Below are 18,752 nucleotides of genomic sequence, written 5' to 3'. Positions count from 1 at the left end.
TCCAACTCTAACTGCTTCCCTCCTCCAGGCCTGGAAGGGGAGAGGTCCTTGGACAAGGGCTACCCTCCCAAAGTGGGTCCGGTCCAAGGACTCATGAAATGGTGACGTTTAATGAGAACCCCCCACCCCCGTATATACATCTGTAAAAAATTCAAATACAGCAAGTTACCACTGAGTCAGACTACAGGGGACTGACAGGGCATTAAATACTGCGGGGCAGGAGCAGGAAAAGGGGAGGGTCGTACAAAACAGGGGCGGAGGCGGGGCACTGAAAAGTGTGGGTGCCGGGGGAAGGGGATGGCCGGGCCCCCCCAGCGCCAGGAGCTTATAATCTGATGGTGGCAACAGAGACCCTGGAACAGACAGGAGGCTGGGACAGGAGGCGAGACTGTGATGTGAGGGGCTCCCCTCAGGCCCCCCAAGGGCTCCTGGGAGTCGCTGGCGTTGGAGGGCCCAGCCCCAGGGCTTAGGACGGAGGTGTGGGTGCTCTTTGGTGGGTGGGTTAGCTGCATGGCCCCCTGCCCTGAGCAGGGAGGGGGGCCGGCGTGGTGTGGCGGGGCTGGGGGGCGGCAGGCCCGGGCCTGCCGGGGTCTCTACAAATTGTGTCTCGAGAGAATGCCGAAGGTCCTCCTGCCCGTGTGCAAAATAGAAACCAGGGTGTTCAGGCTCAGCTCCGGCCTCCTGCTCCTCTGCAGGTGCGCTGGCATGTCCTCACGGGATGCCGGGCTCTGGGGGGACAGGGCAGGAGGCTGTGAGGGAAGAGGGTGGGGTCGGGGTCCCCTCGGGCTCCCCTCCACCACCCAGCCTCACTCCACTTACCAGATCAGGAGACTGCCGGCAGCGGCGGCAGCGGCAGCCAGGGCCAGGGTGACAAGGACACTGATGAAGAAGGGCGCCGAGGGTCCTCCGCCGCTGCCCAGCTCCCCGGGGTCACAGATCTTCGTGGTAGGCGGGGGTGCCAGGGAGCTGGTGGTGCTGGCCGTGGTCTCTGGGGAACACGGGGGAAACTCAGAGCCGGGCCGGGCCGGGGCTGGAGTCCCACCTCCATCTGGGGTCCACAGGCACACTGCTCCTGCTTCTCCTGTCAGACAGCCCCTGCCTCACCCATCAGGCAGGTCTTTGCTTCCCCAAGGCACCCAGAGGCCCCCTCCATCAGAGGCCCCTACCGAGAATGTGCAGACAGCAAGGACGAGTGACAGCGGGGGCTGGACAGACCGACGGGAGTGTGCCAGCCGCACAGACTGTGGAGACCCCTGGGGCAGATGCTCCAAGTCCCGGGAGGAGAAGGAGGGAGGCCAGGGGGCGGGCTCACCGGGGGCCTGGGCCTCGGTGGTGAGGTGTCGTGGCTCCTCAGTCCAGGGTGTGGCGTGGGCGGCCACACTCCAGTCACTCCACGTTCCAATCTCATTGTCCTTGGCGGCCACCTGGATGATGTACTCCTTTCCAGCGTAGGCGTCCGTGATGGTGTGCGCCGTGCCATCCGACAGCTCCACCTGCAGCCAAATCACGGGGTGGGAGTGTATAGGGACGGCGGACCCTGGGGGGAGGACACTGAGCATATCCCTGGGAGAGTGAAGACTTCTCCGGGAGGAGACCGCACCCCCCCCACCCCGCCTACCAACAGGGAGCAAAGACAGTCCTGGGGGAGGAGATCTTTAAGGAGATGAGAAATGCCCCGAGGGGAGAGTGAGGAGGACTTTAATCAGTGTCTTCACTCTGCTGTCACCCCAGCTCTCTCACTAGCCCCAGCCCAGCCCCGACTTCAGTTCCAGCTGGAGGCGACAAGAGGAATGGGGTGAGACAGGCGTAATGTTGTGCTGCCCTCTCCCACTCCATCAAGGAGCTGTTTAAAGGAAAGGTTACAAACGCAGGCATGGAGCTAGGCTGCCCGAGTCCAAATTTTAGCTCCATCCCCTACTAACTAGGTGACTAAGTTACCTAACTTCCACATGCCCTGCGGTCCTCATCTGTAAAATGGCGTTAATGATCGCTCTCACAGGGCTGTAACGAGGACTCAGGCACATGGTGAGCACCAGAGAGACTTCAGCCAGCTCTGTCGTTACCACGGGTTCCAGCTCAGAGCCTGGGCTCCCAGATGCCTGGTGCACCCACCAGCCTGGCCCCGGCGGGGTTTCCCCCTCAGGGTGGCCTCACTTACAGTCATCGCCCTGCCTGAGGTGGAAAAGGGGTGGGGGGGGCAGCTCCTGGGGCGGCAGGACAGCAGGACAGCTGCTCCACTTCCTCCTGGAGGCATGGCCACCCCACCCCTGCCCTGGCCGGCCCCATCCTGAGGGTCTCCCCGCACCCTCCAGGCTGGCCTGCCTGTCCGGCGCCCCTCCCAGGCCCAGGCTGGGCTCTGGTTCATCTCAGCGGCACCCGCCGCCTCATTAAGGCGCCTCGTAAACAGGGGCAGCCGGCAGGGGCGGAGGAGGGCCCCCCCCGCCCCTGCTCTGGGCCACGTCTGGCTTCAGGGCATTTTTGGTCCCTGTTACACTCTTCCCCCAAGAAAACCAGGGTCTGGGCTACCTGACCTGACAGTCTGTGAGCCCATGTGCGTGTGTGTATGTGGATTCGTGTGTGGGCAGCTGGGTCCAAGTGGGGCAGGAAAGCCTCCCAGTTCCTCCAGGGGTTGTGAGCCTGAGATAGGAGGTACTGGTAAAGGCCAGAGTCGGTATGAGAGCCATTTTGGGCCCAGATCTGGGCTCAGTTAAGTTCTACTCCCAGCCCTGGAAGATCGGTGGGCCCCAGAGACCCCCCTCTCCTGGAGTTGGGGCCCAGTTCCACCTCTGGTCCCCCAGGCCCCTTCTGCTCTGCAAAAACCCCCTCTGGCTAAGTAGCCCTAGCTCATTCCGCTCCTTCTCCCTCTTCCCAGGATTTGACCCTCGGGCCTCCTCCTTTGATTCTGTCCCCCGGATCTCCACATCTGTCTTTCCCCAAAGGGAGAGGGCCATGGGGAGCAGATCAAATTACCACCTCACTGGTGGGCTTACGGTGGGCAACCAACCATACCTCTAGGAATGTAGCCTAGAAGCACAGTGCCCTCCTGGAAGCCACATCTCCTAGGCCTGGGCCCTTCTTGTTAGGTTGTCACTGATCCCTTAATCCACCCCCTTAAGAGAATGGCTCCACAACTGTCAGGAATTCCCTAGTTGCTGGCATCCGCCTTTCCTAGGAGTCCTCCATCCAGTCTGTGGCAGCAGACATCAAACATGCCCTCCCAGCCTTCCTGCTGAGTTAGGCCCAGAGCAGAAGATGCAGGGAACCCATGCTGGGTCCCAGTACTCACCTCCCCCTTGTCCATGCTGAGACAGCCCCTGCCAGACCTCACGGTGCCCATTCTTGTGTAATTCCTGACCTGTATCTCTCACATCCTCCTGAAAATCCAAGTGATGTTTTTCTCTGCTCTCCCCTCCACTGCCCCTCCCAATCATACACCTGCCTCTCTCCAAGCTTAAGGACTGGGGAGAGTCCATTCTGTTCAGAGCAAAACTCAAGTTCAAAAGAGCCATAAATCTAGCCAACCACAATACCAATGTGACATGGAGCAGGGATAACTTGTGCCACAGGCCACTCATGTTCTTGCCACAGAGCCCACATATTTTGCTCTGCCCGCCTCAGCGTTGGGGTCAGCTCTGCCCACGGTGCAGGCCAGTGGGTGGCCTTGGCATGTTAGTCACACGCACGTAGGGAGCATGGTTCCTGCTGGGGGCCACGTGTGTGCGTGCATGTTCCCGTGTGTGTGTGGTAGGCAGTGTGCCAGGTCCACTGCAAGGCGTGTGCACTGCGACGCGCAGGGCTGCTGCCTGTAGCTAGTTAGCAGGAGGGGGGGGCTTGTGAAACTAGACCCTGGTTATTAGCGATGCATTAGTCGCAGGCAGCTGGCCAGGCGGGAGGGACTCCGGACTCTGTCAGGGAACATATGAGCATGTAAGCAGCCTTTGTGGGAGCCAGGCCTGCAACCAGGACAGGCGCCCTGGAATCGAATTACGCGCTTTAAAGGCCAGCTGGGAGAGGCGCAGGAGGAGATGAGGTTGGAACCAGGTGGATGCAGTGGGGGCACAGGTTGACCCTGGGTGCCAGCCTGGGTTGCCCCAGGGCGCACCTTCCCAGCCCCAGACCTAGCCCACAGCCCTATGGGCCACATAGCGCCCACAGCCCTATGGGCCCAGGGCCCTCAAGGAGAGAGAAACTCAAGTCTGCCCCAAGCCCCTGGCTGCTCCCCAGAGCTCGCTCTCGTAGCTTGATCAATATCCCAGACCACAGCCCCCTGTCCACTGCTTCGTTCCCGGTCCAGACCACCTTCTGACCCATAACTTTAAGCTGACCTCTAAGGTGGACTTGACTTTGGGGAGCCATGACACTAATCACGGCCTGAGCTCACACCCTGGATTGAGCTTGACTCTATTGCCTGATTCTGACCCCTTGAGCCCATCTGTGAGTCCTTGAGGACAGGGACTATCGTGCCCCTTGGGTCCAGCACAGGCTCAGAGCCTGGCCCAGAGTGTAAGAGGGAGATGTCTGATCAGGGCTGAAGCCAGAGGTAAGAAAAGGGAAACACTGCCTGCCATCTGCCTCCCAGCATTTCTCTCCACTACCATGCGGCGCCACAACGACAGATGCGTTCCTGTTGCCCTAATGGGGGTCACCAGGAACCCCTAAGGACCTTAGATCAGGACACCTCCCTCAGCTCCATCCATCCTTCCAGGCCCACCTGGTCCCTTCTTTCCCCCGGAAAGCCTCTCTGACTGCCCTCAGGCTTCACATGGGAACAGCCGGCAGCAGGGATACAGGGGCCTCCCACACCGTGTGGCTCTGATTCAGGCTCTCGGGATCTGGGCAGGGTACTCACATGCTGCCACTGGTCCAGGATGAGGGGTCGATAGCGCAGAAAGAACTTGAGAGGAAAGGACTCGGGGTCAGGCCAGGTCGAGGGGGTCTGCCATGTCACCTCTAGCCGGCGAGGGTTGCTGGGCACTGGCCGGGCTACCACGTTTTCTGGAGGGTCAGGCTTCACTGTTGAGGAAACACAGCTTCAGCACCACACTGATCTCTTGGAACAACCCCATTTCGTCAACCCCAGCCGCCATGTCAACCAATGCACATCAGTAATCATCGCTCTTCTCTGTTGTCCATTTTGGCAACCACCGTTAACAACCATCTCATTACTTCCACCTTTCACATCCCTGTCATCACCAATGACGGTCACTACAGTCACTGTCACCAGCTCATGCTATCAACATCCTAAATTTCATCCCATCATCAACCCCATCCTCATGATGACCAGCACCCCAATTACCAAGCCTATGTCATGCCCTTCCACTACCCTCGTCATCACCTGGATCGCCCCAGCCTGTACCAGCATCATACACTGCCCCAAGCCTGGCTTTTCACCTCAACTTTTCCAGCTCCAAACTGAGACACGGCCTAGCTTGGAAGAGGCTGGGTTTGAAGCTGCTTTGTGGGTCAAAGGTAAAAGACAGTCCACAGGTGTTGCAGATCTGGGTTGGAAGTGGGCTGAGAATCTGATGAGAGCATCTAAGGGCCCAGCTCACATAGCAAGAGACTGGCTGGGGATCCAGCCATGCTGGGGTGGGGGCAGGCGGAGGCACAGGGTCTGGCTGGGATGGGGCAGGGGCGGGCAGAGGGTCTGGCTGGGATGGGGGTGGGGGGAGGGCGGTATCTGTCCCAGTCCTGTCTCCTGTTCTGACACCTCGTTCATCACAGGCCGTAAGGAAGCCATTAACGTCGGGGGGGGGGGGAGTGGAGGCTGCAGCTGCACAGGGGTCTGGCCCAGCCTGCCCCCCTCCCCCTCCTGCATGCTCTGGGAGCCAGAGAGACGATGGGAAGAGCCGCTGGAGAGGTCTCTTGGCCCCGGCAGGTGAAGGACATCCACTCAGATGTTCACGGGTATATGCATGCCACGCACATGTGTACACATTATACGTTCCACATATACCTGGGCACACAATGTGGACACCCCCACCAATGCTCATATACACGTTGGCAAACATCCACTTACTCCCACTGGAGCATGCAGCGGGGACCCGCCCCCTCCCCACGCACCAATGGTGAACTCATCGAAGGTGATAGCTGTGGTGTTGTGGCCCAGAGCGTTGCTGACACTTATCGAGACCTTGTACTTGACGGTGGAGAACAGGTGCATGTAGCGGATGTGGCAGCGGTTCTTGAGGGCCGGGTCCTTCTCACAGACCATAATCTTGGAGCCATGCCTGGGGAGGGATGAAGCCCAGGCACCGTTACCAACATCAAGGTCGGGTAGGGCAGAGGCTGGGGGAAGGTCAAGCCCAAGGCTGGGCTAGGGTCTGGACTGAGGGCATGGTGGGGGGCCGGGGGGGAGGTCAGAGGTCAGGGTCGGAACCAGGTCACAGGTGCATCTACTCACAGCACAGTCACATTGAAGGTGTTGGGGATGTAGGTGGGAGAGGGCAGATGCCAGCTGCAGTAGAAGCCCTTGGGATAAGTGTTGGAGCGGCAGCTGAGTACGGGCTCCCGCGGCGGCACTGGGGGTGAGGACAGCACAGTCAGGACATTCTTGGAGACCCCAGTCCCCTGCGTTAGTGTGGGGACAGGTGGGCCCCAGAACCCCAGCTCTCCCCCTTCAACCCATCAGCAATGCCAGAGATGGCGGGGGGAGAGTGCTGTCAGCGAGGGTCTGAGGCTTCCCAGGCCACAGAGAGCCAGATGTTTAATTAAAGGAAAACAAGGGCTGTATGGAGAGAGCCCCCCCACCTGCTCAATGGAGGCGGGAACGTGGGGAGCAGGGGGCTGCAGGCCTCAGCTCATCGATCACAGGATGGAGGTGATGTCTGGGGGAATCGGCCCCAGCCCCAAATCTCCTGCCACACTGCGTCCATTTCCAGAGGAAGATTGTGCAACAGAGGCCAAGGGGGGTTCTTGACCGGGTCCTCTGGTTGGTGGGGTGATCAGGGTGCACTCCCTGGAGAAGAGACATCCCAGGCTTCCCCTCGGGAGAGAATGAGAAACACGAGGACAGGCCTGGTGGCTCCACATGAACGACAGCACTGGGCGGCTGTTCATATGCATACATGTCACATATGTGTCTGTGTGTGACGTGAATGAGTGACGTGTGATGGAATGTGGGTACGTATGTAGGAATGTCTATGTGTGTGGCTCTCAGAGCACATGTCTGTGTGTGACTGCATGTGTGTGCAGAGAGGAAGCTGCTGTTCCCTTGGTGTGTACCTCACCCCAGCCCCAGCCCCCAGCTTCTCCATCACAGACCCCTAAGGAAGCCCTTTAGGAAACTTCCTTGGTGATGCAGTGGTTAAGAATCCACCTGCCAATGCAGGGGACATGGGTTTGAGCCCTGGTCCGGGAAGATCGCACATGCAGCGGAGCAACTAAGCCCGTGCGCCACAACTGAGCCTGCACTCTAGAACCTGCGAGCCACAACTACTGAGCCCGTGTGCCACAAATACTGAAGCCCATGACCCTAGAGCCGGCGCTCCGCAACAAGTGCAGCCACTGCAGTGAGAAGCCCGCGCACTGCAACAAAGAGTAGCCCCCACTCGCCACAACTAGAGAAAGCCCGAGCGCATCAACGAAGACCCAACACAGCCAAATATAAATAAATAAATAAATTTATTTTAAAAAAGAAAAAAGCAGCCCTTTATGTGGTCAGCACCTGCCTTTACTCTGGGGAACGCGGAGGGCCAGAGAGGGATGGGAACCTACCTGTGGTCACACAGCAAGCCAGAGCTGGTACTAAACACCAGGACGGGGATACCCACCAACACGACCACACACACATACTTGGGAAGTCCTCTCTGCTGTCTAACCACTCTTTTTGCTGCTGTGAGCACTTAGACCAGCTGTCCCACCCTCGGGCATTCGGTAAGGCATGAGGACAGCCGGCTCAGGTTCCTGGAAGGAGGCAGCTTCTGTGATCTGACCCAGGCAAGGCATGTCCGTCCACGGCTCCAGGGACACTGACACCTCCCTCCTGTGCCCCCCCACCCCGCCCTCTGCCTGACAGGTGGACAGGAAATGGGAGGGGGGCAGCTCAATAAGCCAGGACGGTGAGGGGGAGTGCATGTCCACGCTTGCTGAGTGGCCGTGGTGATACTTGGGGAGCCGTGGGCTTCCATCCAGTGTGCACGGGATTGTGAATGGCTGTGTGTGACTGCATGTACACGTCCAGTATATGTGAAGTATGTATGTATTGGGGCCGAACCCCCAGGGCCCAATCTGGCTTTGCAGCAGGAGAGATGAAGGCGTCAGAGAGGCATGAGGGGAGCTTGTATGTGGCAGGTGGCATGGGCTACGCTGTGGGCAGAGGTGGCTCCAGCCCCTGGCCTGCAGGGGAGAGCTGGAGGCCAGCTGAGCCTGCACGAGGGGCAGCCTGCTTTCTGCCCGCTGCCGCCTGCCTCCCCGGGGAAGCCTTCCTGGCCCCACGTCCATCTTGTGTCTCTTCCATGTTCATTCTGCGCGCCTCACGTACGCCGTGCCTATCTGCCCAGGGACACAGAGGCATGGTGGGGGGGGGTGGCCAAGGACACAGGAAGCGCCTCGTGGGGGCCTGTGGGCCAGGCCAGAGTTGGCAGCCACCCCAGGAGGAAAGGACATTCCGAGGTTGGCTGAGAAGCCTCCACTGCCCCCTCCTACCACCACCCTCCCTTACCCCCAGCTTCAAAGGAGAAGGGCACTGGGCGGGGGGCGGGGGGGGGGGACTGAAGCCTGCAGAGTCAGCTCCCTGCCACCTGGGACTCTTCGGAGGGCAGAGCGGGCCATGGCACTGGACTCGCAGGCCCCCGCCCCCGCCCAGCCTCCCCACTGGCTGGTTTCCTCCATTTCCCTCTGACCGTCCTCTCTCCCCTCGGACCAGTCTCCCCTCAGACATCCCCCCGCAAACCAGTTCCCCTCTCTGACTGGGCAGGTCATGGGGGGCGGGGGGGAGGGCAGGCAGGGCTTTGTCTGTCATCTGGCTACTCTTGCCTGGCCCTGGGCCCTGAGTAGGGAAGGGCTTGGGTTTCCTGACAGGGACCAGGTTTCTCAGAGGGAAAAGGAGGAAAGAAAAACAAAGAAAAGGAAGAAAAGGAGTGACTTGCTGCAGCTGGAGCCCAGCTGAGCGGCCGGGTGGGCGGAGGTGGGGGTGCTGAGAGAGACCAAGTGTGAGGCTGTGGGACAGTATGCAGTGAGGAGGCCTGCTGGGAGCGCGCTGCAAGTCAGGGGAGAAGCTGTTTGTAAGAGACGGCCATTGTGAGGCTGTGTGCGTAACTCCGAGAGGCTTCCTGTGTGTAACTGGGACTCCGCAGCAGCGTCACTGCGATTGGCTGTGCGTGGCTGGGTGACTGCATTTGTGTGGGGCTCGGGGTGAGGCTGTGTGACTTAGGGATTGTCTACACGTGTGAGGCTGTGTGGCTGAGGTCCTCCGTGCAAATGCGTGTAAATGCGCTGCTGTGTGTGAAACGGTGACAGCAGGACTACAAACCTGAGACCCTGCGTATGAGACGGAACTTAGGTCTGAATGCATTTTTCAAACGGTGGGTGTGGGAAGGTGCCCAGAATTCCAAGTGTGTGCACACGTATGAGCTGAACACCGTGTGAGAGCGTGTTAGAGGCTGTGTGTGAGCAAAAGCCCATACACATACGTGTCATGATATCACATACAGGCATGCTCCTGGATGCCCAGACTTCCTGAGTTGCCCCCATGGGGGCTCCTGAGATGCCCAAGTGACAGCATCAGCCCGTGGCAGGGTGTCCCTGAGTCCCACACGGGGGCTGTGTGTGCGTGTGCATGCGTGCGTGTACCCCCGCTGGCCCAGGATTTGTTTGTTTTCCTAACTGGCTTGTTTTTCCATGTCCAGCCCACCAAACCGCATGTTTTTCCTCTCATCTCGCCAGCCCGCCTGGGCTGGAGCCCCCGGCATGCACGAGACCTGCCCGCCGGCTCCGAGAGGAGGAGGGGCAGGCTGCCCACACCCCTGGCCAGGCCAGATCAGGCCAGGCGGGGCGGGGTGACCCTTGCAGCTCCAGCCCTGCCCGGGCCGCACCCACACTCCTCCTCCTGCCTGGCATTCAAGGCCCACGGCCTGTGCTAACCTTATCTCGTGACATCCCTCAAGGCACCCCAACTTCTGGACTCCTAAATGCCCGCCTTCTACCCGTCTTTTCTCTCCAATTTCTTCTTCAACCACAGGCTGCTCTCTCCTTCCCCACCAAACAGAGCTGAGGAGGAAGCGATGCTGAACCAGGGGTTCGGGAGTTCCTGTCCTGACCCATCAAATACAAATATTTTAAAACTGGACAAAGAACTGTCTATTTAAAATTAGTCACTTAATCTCTGATTTATTTCAGCTTAAAATCAGAATGACATGGAATTAGCAGTGTCTAAGGAAACAAAAGGATGCTACTAAAAGGAACCTTGCGATCCTGTTTCCTAATGTGGGGGATCCTTTCATCACCCCGGGTAGGGGCCTCCTTGCTGGTTGTGACCATCTGCCTGAGGGCAGGAAGGTGGGTCAGGAGGAAGTAGTTCAGGGATCAGCCTGGTTAAGGGGACTTCCAACGGAATATTTTTATGATCAGGTTCCCTTGGAAATAGAGACATGAAAATCTTACATGTTTAGGATAAATACTGAATAATTTTTAGTTTGAATGGCCCACAAATCAGGGGTAGCTCTGTCCTGTTCTCTGAGCACTGGCGAGAAGGATAATTTGATATTGAGTGTTGCCAAACCCAGTCTCTTGTTACTAATATAAAGTGACTGAAACAATCATGGTTAATGTCCCCTGTTCCTCTGACCAACTCTTTAGAAGGAAACAAGGCAATGAGAGATAAGTATCTGTAACTAATGCTACAGCCAACTCATGGCCAGCTCTCCTCTGACAGGCAGGGCCTGGGGAGTGGTCAGCACTATATATAAAAGGTCTGGGGCTTCCCTGGTGGCGCAGTGGTTGAGAATCTGCCTGCCGATGCAAAGGACATGGGTTCAAGCCCTGGTCTGGGTAGATCCCACATGCCGTGGAGCAGTTAGGCCCGTGAGCCTCAACTACTGAGCCTGTGCGTCTGGAGCCTGTGCTCCGCAACTAAGAGAGGCCGCGATAGTAAGAGGCCCGTGCACCGTGATGAAGAGTGGCCCCTGCTTGCTGCGAAGACCCAACACAGCCAAAAATAAGTAAATAAATAAATTAATTAATTAATTTAAAAACTTATAAAAAAAAAGGTCTGGGCTCTGGTCACAAAGGGCAGCTGTGGGTATGGCTGCAGGCATTACATCTAGACCCAATCCCCTTCCAATGACCTCTCAAAGAAAATCGAGTCATCAGGAATGGGGGCCCAGAGCCACCAAGGCCCAGCCATCACATCCAGCCTTGTCCATCCTGAGGACTTCTGGGACTCGAACTGAGAAGACAAGGGTATGGGTGACTTGTACCAAGTTGGCCTCATACTCCTTGCATGCCACTCAATATATGGCCTTTTCCCCATGTAAGGGCCCAGGGCTAGGCTGCGTGGTCCACTTCTAACACACCCTGTGGTGGGCCAGGGAGGACTCTGGTGGGCTGATCCTGCATATCTCAAGCTGGCCGACAGGGGTCACTCCACCCTCGGTTTGCAACTAAGGCGTTTCGTGATGACTGCCATCTCTCCAGTTTAAACACATAAAAAAGCTTTTCTGTGGGGAAAGGAACATTCCTACCAAAACATACGTGTACCTCTCCTCTAGCCCCACTGACGGGTCAGTGTTGTGGCGGACCCCGAGCAACACTTCAGCCTAACATTTCCCACGGTTGTCCACACCAGTCTCCTGATAGTGGGGAAAGGGCCTGCTCCCAGGTCCCTCAAGCATCTCCTCCCCTCAGTATCTCCCAGGAGTAAAGAAACCATCTTCAGACAGTGGGGTGCATCACCCAAGTGGGATGAGGCCGGAGAAGCTTGAATCCTTGGCTCAAGAAGAAAAGAAACTATTTTCAGAGTATTTACTCTGTCAGTTGGTGCCCCTGGCTGAGCTCCAGAGGCCTGCCCAGACGACCGCCAGCAACACTGATAACCTCACCGTCCCGATTCTGCAAATGCCTCCTCGGAATCACACTCACCTGCTCTTCCTTCTACCTTCCTGCTGGCTCCTTGTGATCTTTCATCTCTTTTTGTGGCTCGTTTCTTCCATCAACCCCTTTTACAGTGATGGTCTTCAGGGCTGGGTTCTGGGTCCTCTTCTCTCCTTACCCCACAATCTCACCCTTGGCCATCTCACCCCCTCCCAGAGAGTTAATGCTGACAACCCCCCCCCAAATTCCCATCTCCAGCACAGGCCTCTCTCCCCGAGTCCCAGACCCTTAGATTCACTGGCTACCAGCCATCAACTCCCGGCTGTCCCCCGGGGACCACAACCCAACATGTCTACAGCAGATGGTGGTGCCACAGATCCCTCACCCGTACCCGCTGACCGCTTCTGCAGTTATTTGCCTCAGAGCTTTCTTTGGCCACCAAAACCTGCATTGCCTGTCAGGGCATCAGGCCAAAAGTGCTGGGGAATTAAAGCAGCCCCACCCCGACCCCTTAGTGTATAAGCATCTGAGGCCCCGCACTCCCCAGGCAGGAGAACTCTGAGGCACACATTCTGCCTCGGCTCCCAGGGCTCCCCCAGCGGGTTAAGCGCCAGTTGCCCAGAAGCAGTGGCTAGATAACTCCCCCTTTAATGGCTAGCTTAACTTCCTTTTCTATCACTTTCCCATTCCCTTGTGATGTTTCTGTCACCCGCCAAATAGACCACCTGTATGCAAACTCTCACCTGATTCTAGGGAAACCAAAACTGAGACACCGTGTAAACGGAACACGCCATCTCCTCCTCCAGCTGACCCTTCCACCTTGTCTCTGTTGCAGCGACTGGTACCACCAGCCGTCTTGACTCCTCCCCCTTTCTATTCTCCTGTCCTCCCTACCTCCAATCCATCACCAACTCCTGGAGGTCCAATCACCCCCTCTCAACTTCCCCAACTCTATGCCCCGGTCCTAGGTCCCCCTCATCTCTCCCGCATCCCAGCAACAGCCTCCTTCCTGGCCCTGCCTTTGCCCATCCACCTGCCTCCCCTCAGCACAGAGAGAGGGACCTTTTAACATGACTCTGATCGTGTCACTCCCCAGCTTCTAGGATCATGATCTGCCCCGTCCCCTCCTTCAGCAACCTTCTGCCATTTATACCAACCCAAGTGGCCTTTTCATGCCCTCCCAGCCTCTGAAACCTATGGTCACACTCAGCTGTCTGCCAGAAAGAACTTTTTCAGTGTTTCTTCCAAATCTTCCAAGTCTCCATGTGCTTCACACTCCAGGAAGCCCTCCTTCTTCCCTGGAGCTTCCCAGAGTGCCACACCTCTACCTGCATAACCGTATACCCCATTTTCTTCCCTAAGGTCCTCAGGGCCAGACCCTGTGAGAGGACACAGTGGAGTGAGGCCACTCCAGCTCGGAGCTGTGACTCTAGGATTCTTCCCCACCAGGCCCCAGGTGGGCCATGCCTGCCAGCCCTCCTGTGCCCATCTTGTCATAGGGAACAGGATTTTAGGATCTCAAAGATCTCCAGTGGGGGTGGATACAAGTGCAAAATGCCAGGGGTCCGCACTCGGGGTGAGACTGGGCTCAGAGGTCAGAAGAGCAGGCTCAAATAGGATCAGAGGGCAAGGGTCAGGGCCTCCACCACTACCACCAGGAAGGGGCTTTGAACCGGGCCAAGGGTCTGGGCCTCGTGGACAACGCCCTTGAGTGAAGTGGGAGGTCAAATGAGGGGTGCTGGGAGTAACACTTACAGCCCACATTTAGGAGGACTTGGTGGCGCAGGTGCCAGGAGTCGCGGTGGAAGCAGGCATAGAGGCCGCTGTGGCCCAGTTCCAGGCCACGGAGCACGAGCTGAGAGCCGTTGAGCAGGTCAGGGGCCAGGTCTGTCCCATTCACCCGCCACGTCACAGCTGCATCCCAGTTCGCCGTCCCACACGGCAGAGTCACATCTGAGCCCAGGCGTTCGTACTGCACGTGGGGTGTCTCTGTGGGGGCCGGGGAGGGCACAAGGCAAAAGCCACAGGTCACAGCCCCGCCCAGCACCCCCAGGCAAACGTGCACGGATGAGAGCCCGTGAATGTGCGAAAGTGAGGAGTCCAGGCCGAGACGCTATGAGTCTCACGGTGTGAGTGTCCTGGGGAGATGAGGGGTATGCAAAATTCCTGTGCAGCCGTACAAGGGTACAGGCATGTGAGTGCCTCCAAATTCGTACGTGTGTGTGCACGTCTGGGGACTGTGTGTGTGTGTGTATGTGTAGAGAGTTTGTGTAGCATGCTGCGAGAGAAGACCCAGTTCACCTCCAGTCCCCAGGTCCTTTTAAAAGTTTTCCTGATCCCCATGACCCCAACGTCTTGCCACCAACAGGCCCAGCTCCAGTCACTGACATCTGCTACCCAGGCAAGCTGGGGCTGAGGGGCCCCTCTCCTGAACTCCTCCCTCTGTCTCTTCCCATCTCTTCATCTTCCCCATCCTCGTCTTTCTGTCCTGCCTCTCTCCCTCTCCCTGACTCTGAGTCCCTGACAAGTCCCCCGCTCCCAACCACACAGGGCTGGGGCAGCAGCAGGAGAAGGGAGAATGGGCAGGGTCCCGGACAGGAGCCCTAGGGAACTCCTAGCAGCTGTCAACATCATCATGAGGCAGGAACTGCTCAGGGTGTGGGTCGGGGAGTGCTGGGACTGAGGGAGCTCTCTGACCATTCCTCTCTTGCCCCCAGGAGGGGCCTGTCAGAGGCAAAAGCAAACCCCAGCCCCGGCCTCGGCAACCCAGGCGTGATGGACAGAGCCCAGGAGACTGGAGTGGAAGGGCCGGAGGGAGCACCTGTCGAGAGGCAGCGCTAGGTGGGGGGGGGCGAGTGGGACAGAGGAAGTCTAAGGCACCGGTTCTACAGACAGCCCCAGAGAAGCGGGCACCAGGAGATGCGAACCTACCCTCCTCATCCTGCCCCCCAAGCCTGGAAGGACAGATGCTTCCCTGGTCCCAGCCAGATCTGTGGAGTGAGGGTGGGAGGGGCAGAGCGAGGGGGAGGGGGGCGGGGTGGTGGTGGCAGCGGTATGCCTTGTTAACACTCCTTCACATTTCCCCTCCAGAGAGCCACCCTGCCTAGCTGGGGGATTTTCAGAGGCAATTCCTGTTAACAAGCCAATTAAGTTGGGCCAGTGGCCTCTTAATTAGACTTGTTAACACCACCAGGACTGCAGGGGGTCGGGATACCCCACCCCACCCCGCCCCCGGCCCCATGCCGCCGCCCCCTTCCCTCCTTTATAGACCCCTCCCCAGTTCTGCTTTTCTCTGTGCTGAAACATCTGTCCCTGTTTGCTGCCTCGGTCACCCTCCCTGGGCCGGGGATCTCTCTGTATCTCCAGCTCTCTCCCCCGCTGCCTGTCTCTGTCTCACCCCTCTCTGAGCCTCTCTGTCCCTGTCAAAGGAGAGGGAAGCAGGAAACCCAGCCAGACCTGACCACTCGTCTGTGGGGCCTGGGACCAGCCGAACAGAGGATGAACAGGCGGAAGGGTGGTGGCCGGGGGGCCTTGGAGGCCACAGCTGTGAGGCTGGACCAGAGACTGACTGGGGGCCTCCCTCTGACCAGAGGCCCAGTGTCCACGGCTCAAGCCATAGAGCCCCCCCAGTCCACCAGCCCTAGCCACGGAGCCCCCCTCCAGCCTCCCTTCCAAAAACCTGGAGCTTCCAGGAAACACGCCAAGCCCCTCTCTCTGCACACACACCGCCCGCCCCCCCCACCCCCGCCCCAGCAGAGAGACTGCATCCAGCGGCCTGAGGAGGAGGCTGAAAACTGACCGTCGTGGAGGGGGCGTGGCCAACACGGTCCCAGCAGCAACACATCGACACTGACCAACAGCAGCTCAGAACTAACACGGCCCCAGTATGGGCCTTTAAAACTGGGGGGCAGGTACAAGCCGCAAGATGAGGAAACCAACCCAACAGCACAACGGATGCAATGGCAGTGGGGTAACACGTGGGGAACCCTGTCTGCCTCACAAAGGAAACGGAAACACAACCTGACAACAGTGACAAACCAACCATGTAAGGGCAGGGCAGGAATGAAAAAATGACAACACAATGACAGATGACAACTACAGGCCACAACGCAGAGGCAGAGGGGGTAATGTGACATGACAATCACACAGTGCCACAACTGTTACAATACACACAGCCATGCAACAGCTCCAGAGATGGCAGTGATTTAATCCTTTGTCTCTGGACAGCTTTCCTCCCACCCCGTGGGTGCCCCTACTGATGTGCTGTCCATTTCAGAAATTAAATCAAGCAGCAGGGGGAGGATGGGGTTCTTGGCCCTGACGCGGTGACAAATGCTCCAAAGGAATCAGCTGTGAAAAGGTTGTTAGAAGCCAGGATAAGAGACAGAGACAGGATGAGGTCATGGACATCGAAAACACACAGGGATAGAGCTGACAGCTCCCTCACACCTGTGCACATGGGCTCACATGGGGACCACACGCCGGAAACAGTCCCCCCAGGCGTCCTAAGCAACTTCACATCACCACACACAGGATGAAGACAGTCACCACAAAGAAGAAAAAGCACACCCAAGACAACCATCCACAAGGTCACAGCTACGCAGGGACACTGTCCCACTTCAGGGACGGTAACACCTGATAAAAGGTCACGTGCATGCACAGGAAGGGCACTGTCACATGGGGACATGGTCTCACACACAGAGAGACAGTTTAACAGGGACACGAACACACGAAGAGACAGAAACAAAGAGAAACTAACAAACTATCACACATGGGGTACAGTCTAAACCACAAGGACACAACCCCACAAAGGCCACGGTCACACATCAACTATGTCACACACAGGGCACAGCCCACAAGGATATAACTACACAGAGAAACACACCCAAACAGGGACAGTCTCGCTCACACAAGAACACAGTCTAACGCACAAGGACAGTCTCACACTCTCAGAGATGCTGCCTACGCCCACACACAGGGCAGGGGCGAGGCCAACGGGAAAGACCGCTGGCGGGCCTAGGCTGGTCTGGTCAGCACAGAAGCCCCAGGCAGGCCGACTGCAGGTGGGGGTCGATGGGCTGGCCTGGTGGTCCCTTCAGTCCCTGCCCACTGCGGAGCAGCCCTGGGGCAGGCCAGGCTCTCTCTGGGCCTCGGTGCTGGGCTCATGAGGAAGAGGCCACAGGAGCCTCGACCTACTGCCCTCCTTGAACCCACAGCCTTGAGGGTCATGGAGCTCAGCCATTAGCGTCTGCTCTGCGCCTGGGCCCCAGAGATGCCCCCACCTTCTCTGCCTCTACCTGAGCCAACTGAGGTGGGGGGCAGGACACAACCAAGGGGGAAGCTCCCTACACTTGGAGCCTCCCTCGTTCAAGGAGTTTCGAGGTCAGACCTCGTACTGACGTGGCTGTCTGAGGTGCTGCCTCAGACGCAGAAGGGCTAGTGGTAAAGTTTCCCAGCAGGGGTGCAGCTCCTTGCCCCGTGGAGTGTGAGGACTCAGTACTCACTGGACAGGTGGTGGGGGAAGGGCAGGAGGCTGCCAGTGGCGCAGCCTGAGCGATCCCTGCCCCCTCCAGCCAACCCAGCTCACTGACTGGGCCCCTTCCTCGATGTGCCAGCCCTCTCCCACTCGTCACCCTGCCCATCCCCACACCTTGTTCTCAGTCTACCACCTCTGTCCCTGTATTCCTTCTGGGATAAGGAGAAATATTCTTACCCACTGTCTCAGTGCCTCCCACTGCACCCCCATAAATCCGAGGGGACCCCATTTCACCAGATACCGTACAGGGCCCTACCCCTAGCTGCCCCCAACTCCCATCCCACCCACCTGTACCTTGTATCAGTGCTAGTGGGCAGAGGGACAGATCATCTCAAGCCAGAGATACCATCAGCATGAGACCGCCCAGGAGTGACTGGGGGACTGTGTTTACGGGACGACATCAGTGGGTCACCCCGTATATCAGTGTCACATGACTCATGTTCACGTGTGACGATGCCAGCCTACGGCAGTACGTGGCTCTGGGGTGGGTGAGTACAGCTATGCTGGGGAGGGTTCACGCTCAGTTCCCAGAGGGGGTCAGCAGGGAGCTCCCCCACCCAGCACTCACCCTGTGGACTGTGTCTCTGGGCGTAGACCACGGCAGCGGCAGCAGCAAGCACGGCACAACAGGCCCACGGGACAGGAACAGCCATCTGTTGGGAAAGAGTGGGCGGCGGGGAAAGGGGCAGCATCAGCCGAGGCAGGAGCCTCCTGGGGAGCCCCTACTCCTCTCAGGCAAGACTGGGAAACCCCAGCCCCAGGGCCAGGGCACCTTGACCCCAAATGCCCTTCTTTCTTTTTTTTTTTTTTTTGCTGTATGCGGGCCTCTCACTGCTGTGGCCTCTCCCGTTGCGGAGCACAGGCTCCGGACGCGCAGGCTCAGCGGCCATGGCTCACGGGCCCAGCCGCTCCGCGGCATGTGGGATCTTCCCGGACCGGGGCACGAACCCGCGTCCCCTGCATCGGCAGGCGGACTCTCAACCACTGCGCCACCAGGGAAGCCCCCAAATGCCCTTCTTAATGGGGCTCAGGATCCTCTTCAAGCAACAGAAAACATTATTGGCATCTGTAGGCAGAGGTCTGAGAAGATGGTAGAAGGCAACCTACAATGGTTTGTTGTTCATTACAGCCGCTGGAGGCAGGATGGCTTACAGATCACTGGTAATGCTAGGGCCATTTTTCTAGG

The 18,752-nt window shown here is 58.2% G+C and overlaps 1 protein-coding gene across 2 annotated transcripts in view; it reads right to left on the bottom strand.

Moving 5' to 3' along the window:
- Nucleotides 1–218: 218 nt before the first annotated feature.
- The window catches only part of CNTFR (ciliary neurotrophic factor receptor), a 37,870-nt gene continuing 19,336 nt past the window's right edge, over nucleotides 219–18,752 (bottom strand). Inside the window, exons 3-10 of one of the 2 annotated variants that reach the window (XM_079926802.1) lie at nucleotides 18,135–18,219; nucleotides 13,786–14,019; nucleotides 6,404–6,521; nucleotides 6,064–6,230; nucleotides 4,850–5,013; nucleotides 1,313–1,493; nucleotides 820–988; nucleotides 219–728 (exon numbers count right to left, since the gene is read on the bottom strand). In XM_079926802.1, coding sequence (XP_079782928.1) covers nucleotide 728; nucleotides 820–988; nucleotides 1,313–1,493; nucleotides 4,850–5,013; nucleotides 6,064–6,230; nucleotides 6,404–6,521; nucleotides 13,786–14,019; nucleotides 18,135–18,219 — 1,119 coding nt within the window. In that variant the 3' untranslated portion in view covers nucleotides 219–727. Of the gene's footprint in view, nucleotides 729–819; nucleotides 989–1,312; nucleotides 1,494–4,849; nucleotides 5,014–6,063; nucleotides 6,231–6,403; nucleotides 6,522–13,785; nucleotides 14,020–18,134; nucleotides 18,600–18,752 lie in introns of those variants that run through there. The other variant, XM_079926801.1, reaches the window with a different exon arrangement.

Source organism: Stenella coeruleoalba, assembly GCF_951394435.1.
Source record: "Stenella coeruleoalba genome assembly, chromosome: 7".
In the NCBI taxonomy this organism is placed as follows: Eukaryota; Metazoa; Chordata; class Mammalia; order Artiodactyla; family Delphinidae; genus Stenella; species Stenella coeruleoalba.
This window is presented reverse-complemented; position numbering and strand designations above follow the sequence as displayed.